This window comes from Sycon ciliatum, chromosome 8 (genome assembly GCF_964019385.1).
Source record: "Sycon ciliatum chromosome 8, ocSycCili1.1, whole genome shotgun sequence".
NCBI classification, from domain to species: domain Eukaryota; kingdom Metazoa; phylum Porifera; class Calcarea; order Leucosolenida; family Sycettidae; genus Sycon; species Sycon ciliatum.
In genome coordinates, this window is record NC_088650.1 from 24,438,580 (window position 1) to 24,444,910 (window position 6,331).

The following is a 6,331-nucleotide window of genomic DNA, read 5'->3' on the forward strand; positions in this document are numbered from 1 at the left end:
TGCGCGTAGTCGCGTACACTGCTTTCGCGCGATCTTTTGATTTGAATGTTTTTGAATCTCCGCTTCTGCTTCGAGAGAGGCAGAACTTGCCTTTGTACTGCGAGATGATTTCGATCAGAGTCAGAGTAAAACATTTATAATACAGTCTTCTAAAACAACGAGTCGTGTGCTATCCGGAGGCATGTTCGAGTAAGAACATAATGGTCCTTCGAGCCGGATGGCGGACTTAGAGACAGAGCGAGCTGAGAGCGAACAGCGAGTTCGAAAAAGCAGAAGATTAAAAGGCATTCCACCAGCAAGGGATGAGGCAGAAGGCTTCGAATTTCCTTCGTTGGCAGGCAGGAAAACGGCAATGGCAGATGCCAGGTCTGTAGGAAGCGCAGAATCAAGTAGGTCAGGTACTAGTAGTACGTCCAGAGCAACATCGTCCTCACGACGACAAGCGAAGATTCAGGCCGCTGCGAAGACGTTACGTCTTGAACAGGAATTTCTGGCAAAGAAATTCGAACAAGACAAAAGACTAGTGGAGCTGGAGTTGGCCGAGGACCTAGCTAGGCTCTCCGATGAGGAAAGTATTCCGGACGACAGTAGCCAACGTAGCTCACATCGCTCCTCAACTGCAAGTGTGCGCTCAAATCGTAGCGGTGCTCTCTCGATCTCCAACTGCAGTTCTGGATATATGAACGCTGCGGATGAGCAGTCAGTGCAGGAAGTGGAGTCTGACAGCCAAAGACGCAGCAACGTTAGTTTGAGCAATCACAGTGACACTGACAGAGGAGATTGTGTCCGACCTGCAGTAACTGTCGCACCCCAGTCTGAGCTGACAAGACCTGCCAGACCACCGCCACAGCCTCCTGTACACCGTGTACAGGCCAAGCGTCCACCTATCATGAATGCTGCAGCCAGGAGCTTCAAGCCAGCAAAGGCTGGTGCAGCCAGTAGAACGCACCTTGACTCTGATGCGCCACACCGGTCTGTGAGCGCACAGAATCCAGCCACCCGTCCACATGGTCCAGAGGATCCCACTGCATCTGCACGATACGTTCAGAACTGGGTAAACAGCGTGCCACACAGTGCTGGGTATGTTGGTATTCCGCAGTTCCAGATAAAGCCGCTGGAACTGCCCAAATTCAATGGCCAACAGGAGAGCTATCTTCGATGGCGCCAGCGATTCATGCGTCTCGTAGACGACGACCTCATGTCAACGGAGGATTATAAGATGGCACGGCTGCGTGAGGCGCTGGATGGTGGGAAGGCTGAAGAACTTGTCAGTGGTATTCTGGACGGCCCTGGGGCATACAGTGCCGTGCTGAAGGAGCTCGACCAGTGGTTTGGCGGCGACAACCGGGAGCTGGAACGGCAACAGCAGGAACTATTGGCCAGTCCCCGGATCTCTCGGGAAGATGACACAACAGCTTTGCAACGACTTGCAGTGAAGCTGAGAAACGTTCTGCTTAACCTGAAAACGGCCAACGTCGTACCCGGACGCGAACTGTACATAGCAGTGTCTCAGAAGCTCCCAAGACGGATGCTGTCCCGATTCCTGGATCGGTATGATGACCAGAGCTGTGATGCGGAGGTGTTGTCTACCTGGCTGCTGAAGCAGGTGCACAGAGCGCAGCAGGTGGATGCGCGCCTCGCACTTCCCAGAGAGGCCGCCACAGCATCTACCCGCAAGCCGTACGACGCCCACAGCAGCAGAGCGCCCAGCTCAGGTCAAACCCAACATGCATTCCATGCCTCGAGGGGTAAGCCAGCGGAGACTCCCAATGCATGTTTCAAGTGTGACGGTAATCATCTCCTGAGCCAGTGCCCCGCCTTCACAGCAATGTCGGTACGAGAACGCTGGGATTTAGTGAAACCCACACCTCTCTGTATTTGCTGCTTGCGACCTGGCCACCGTAGCATGTCCTGTAGCGGGTCCACCTGCGCAAAGTGCAACGGCAAGCACCATGCACTGCTGCATTTCGACAAGTTCAGCAGCAACAAGCTTCAGCAGAAGCAGTCTAATAGCAGTAACAGTCAGGGCAAGGTACCTGTCAAGGAGCAAGTTCTGCATGTGTGCCGCTCGCAACCACGACGAACGTCTCTCCCTGCCATATCATTCATGACAGTCCCGGTCACAGTTCGCAACGGGAGTCAAGAAACCGTATGCAGAGCACTACTTGATCCTGCATCCACCAGCACATATATCAAAGCCGCAGTGGCTGAAGCTATCGGCTTGACTGGAGATCCGGAACCGCTCCAAGTGACCACACTTGGTGGCAGCCAGATGGAGGCCATGCGCCGACGCGCACCGGTGACCATTCAAAGTACAGACAGCAGCTTGACCCACCAGATCAGCGCTTGGGTTCTGCCATGTGTCACAGCCGACACAGTGGCCGTCGACTGGAGTCAACACCAAGATGCCTGGACGCATCTGCACGACATACCATTCCCAACTATGGACACCGGCGACATTGGTCTGCTGATTGGCGTGGATGCTGCGCCACTCCACACAGCGCTGGAAGAGCGACGTGGCCCCGATGATGCGCCGATTGCCCGTCGGACCCCGCTCGGTTGGGTTTGCTATGGCCCCACAGGTACAAGCACCGAGAGGTCCCAGCCTATCATCACGAACTGTGCCACTGCCGCTGTACGATCAGAGATGACCTCCTCTGGCACAGAACCGCGTCTGGATGAGCTTGTCCTCAACCTATGGGATACTGAGTCCATTGGTGTTGTGAACGCTGACCAGCGATACCGCACACCAGCAGAACGTGAAGCGGAGGAACTGGCCACGGCTACCATGCGCCATGATGGGCAGCGGTACGAAATCGGTCTTCCCTGGATCCGCCCAACTGGTCCGAACATCACATCAAACCGCGCTCAAGCTGAACAGCGCTTGAGAGGTCTAGAAAAGACCCTGTCAGCCAAGCCAGCGATCCAGGCAGAATATCACCGCGTCCTTGCAGCACATCTGGAGAAAGGGTACATCCGGATTGTGCCTGAAGCCATCGCCGCAGCAGACTGCCAGCACCAGTGGTACCTGCCACACTTCCCAATCGTCCGGGAGGACAAGAGCACCAGCAAGGTTCGTGTTGTGTTTGACGCCGCTGCCGTCTGGAAAGGTCGCAGCATCAACGCAGAAATGCACACGGGACCACGCCTACAGAACGACATCGTTCGCATCCTGTTGCGGTTCTCTGCTGAACCAGTAGCTCTCGTTGCCGACATCAGTGAGATGTTTATGCAAGTAGGGCTCAAAGAAGAAGATCGGCGATTCACTCGGTTTCTGTGGCGTGCCAGCCCAGACGATGATATGCAAGTGTATGAGTTTAACCGGTTGGTCTTCGGCCTAAGAGCATCGCCCTATCTCGCCGGCAAGGCTCTACTGCAAACAGCACAAGATTTCGCGACCGACTCGATGCGCAGCAACGACCTTGTCCAAGTGGTCGAGGAGAGCTTCTATGTTGACGATCTTCTGGACTCCTTCCAGTCAGCTTCTGTGGCAATAGATGCCCAGCAACAACTGACACAGCTACTACAGTCTGGTGGTTTCAAGCTTCGCAAGTGGCTAAGCAACTCTACCGAGGTGATTGAGTCCGTGCCAGAAGCCGACAGAGCCCCGCAGGTGTCCCTGGATGTCAACAGTAACCAGCACTGCACTCTACCGTCGTCTAAGACCCTGGGCGTCATGTGGCTTGCTGACAAGGACGTATTTACCTTCCGATATAAGGCACCAGAGGCGTCCCAGCAATTAACCAAGCGATACGTTCTACGACAGATGGCAATGATCTTCGATCCAAGAGGTCAGCTCACACCGTTCACGATGCGTGCACGAGTACTGTTTCAGGAGGCATGTGTCGCTGGATATGGTTGGGACGAGCCGCTGAATGACGACGACACGGCTCGTTGGAAGCGCTGGCTATCAGAGTTACCCGACCTGGCACAGATCCACGCTGACCGATGTTTCAAGTACACCGATGCGGATCCAACCTGCGTGAAGACGGAAGTTCACACGTTCGTCGATGCATCGGATGCAGCTACAGCAGCAGCCTGCTGCGTCCGTACTGAATATCCAGACGGACGCGTGAAGGTGACACTGGCATTCGCTAAGTCACGGCCAACTCCTATCAAGAAGCTAAGTATCCCGAAGCTCGAGCTGAAAGGAGCAGTCCTTGGAGTACAGCTAAGTAAAGAGCTGGAAGCAGCGCTGAAGATACCATTGACGGAGCATCGTTTCTGGACGGACAGCCTCAATGTGTTGTACTGGCTGAGATCCCACAGCCGACGATTCAGCACAGATATCGGTGTAAAAATCTCGGAGATTCAACGTGCCACATCGCCCCTGCAATGGCAACATGTGCCCGGTAAGATCAACCCGGCAGACCTACCCACACGAGGAATGCCAGCCACCTCACTAGCAACGAGCAGCACATGGTGGACAGGACCAGAGTTTCTGTCCAAGCCATCGACCGAGTGGCCGCAACGCGATATCACCGTCCCAAGCAAGCTTCTAGGAGAAACTAAGCGACACCAAGCGTTGACGTTTGTCGCCGAAGCCACGGCATCTAGACTGCGTCCCGAGAACTTTTCATCCTGGAACCGACTGAAGCGTGTCACGGCTTGGATAATCCGGTTCTCCTCAAACTGCCGAGGTGCCAAGAAGGGGGAAGAACCTGAAGGCAGTGATGCGGTCTCTCGTGTAGCTGTGTCGTCGGCAGAGAATGTAGCAGTTCCCGAACTGTCGGCAACTGAAATACAGCGAGCAGAACGGCACTGGATCAGCGTTGCCCAGCAGGAGTGTTACTCGGCCACTATTTCGACCTTACAGCGGGAGAAAAGTGTTAAGCCCTCAGACCCTTTGCTCCGGCTCAATCCAGTCCTAGACACCGCTGAACGGCCATTTGTACTACGCGTTGGAGGCAGGCTGGAGCAGGCATCAGCAATGTCGGAAGGTACGAGGCAGCCACTGATACTGCCGTATCGGCATCCAGTATCTGACCTCATCATTGCCAATGAGGATCGCAAAACCCACCATGCCGTCGGCACGAATCATCTGTGGGCCAACCTGACAACTTCGTATTGGCTGATCAAAGGCAAACAAGCGATCAAATCGCATCGCCTACGATGTAATGGCTGCATTCGGCACTGGAGGAAGCCTGCAGACCAGCTCATGGGCCAACTTCCTGCCGCTCGAGTTGCTATGACGAAGCAGGCCTTCCAGCATGTTGGAGTGGACTTCGCAGGCCCATTCCTAACCCGTCAAGGTCGTGGACGCTCACAATTGAAGCGCTATCTCTGCCTCTTCACATGTCAGGAGACACGAGCATGCCATTTAGAGATGGCCTATGACCTCTCCACTGAAGGCTTCCTGATGTGTTTTGACCGATTTTGTAAGCGCCGCGGAGCACCACGTCTGGTAGTGTCAGACAACGGCAGAAACTTTGTGGGTGCAGAACGTGAGCTGCGTGATGCCCTTCAAGCTATTGACCGAGGTCAAGTGGTCACCCGTACAGCGACACAGCACACGTCGTGGACGTTCAACCCGCCCCGGGCACCACACCATGGCGGCTTCTTCGAAGCGCTTGTCCGGTCAGCCAAGCGAGCAGTGTTTGCTATACTGCATTCTGCTAACTTCACTGATGAAGAACTGCAAACTGCCTTTGTTCAGGCAGAGGCCCTGTTAAACAGCCGGCCACTGACTACAGTTGGATCAGATGCTGATGATCTCGCCCCGTTGACACCTCAGCAGTTCCTCATTGGCCACATTCAGGTGGAAACGGCCATAGAAGCGGCACAAGCTTCTATGACACCAGCACACCCGCAGAGACGGTGGAAAGCTGTGCAGGTTGCTGTGGACCACATCTGGCAACGCTGGCTGAAGGAATTTGTGCCCACACTTAATATCCGACAACGTTGGAGAACGCGCAGTCGCAACATAACGGTTGGCGACATGGTATTGTACATGGCACAGGACACGCCCCGTGGAATGTGGCCTCTCGGCAAAGTGGTGGACGTTTTCCCCGGAGCAGACGGTCTCGTGCGTGTGGTGGACATCCTCGTCAAAGGCAAAACGTATCGGCGTCCGACCAACTTGCTGGTTCCACTTGAGGTAGAGCCGGAGGTGCCTGCCAAGTAAACTCTCTCTCTCTCTCTCTCTCTCCCTCTCTCTCTCTCTCTCTTTCTCCTGTTTACATCAATGATCTCTCTAATCTTAGTTCTGCTCTCATTGATCATTCTCCTTCCACCATGCCATTCGAGCAGGAAGGGGGATATGTACAGTCTATATCCAGCCCACTGATAATGGTGCAGAGCCACTCCGTTTTATGTGTCTATCAGTACTGCT

The 6,331-nt window shown here is 54.6% G+C and overlaps 1 protein-coding gene across 1 annotated transcript; it reads left to right on the forward strand.

Annotated features, from left to right (window-relative positions):
* The first annotated feature begins 352 nt into the window (after positions 1–352).
* LOC135823647 (uncharacterized) lies at positions 353–6,124 on the forward strand. The gene has a single exon (XM_065336495.1). The coding sequence runs from the start codon at positions 353–355 to the stop codon at positions 6,122–6,124; it is 5,772 nt and encodes a 1,923-aa protein (XP_065192567.1).
* Positions 6,125–6,331: the final 207 nt, after the last annotated feature.

Coding starts and splice junctions, on each gene's coding strand:
- LOC135823647 (XM_065336495.1), top strand. CDS start 353: ATGGCAGATGCCAGGTCTGTAGGAAGCGCAGAATCAAGTAGGTCAGGT.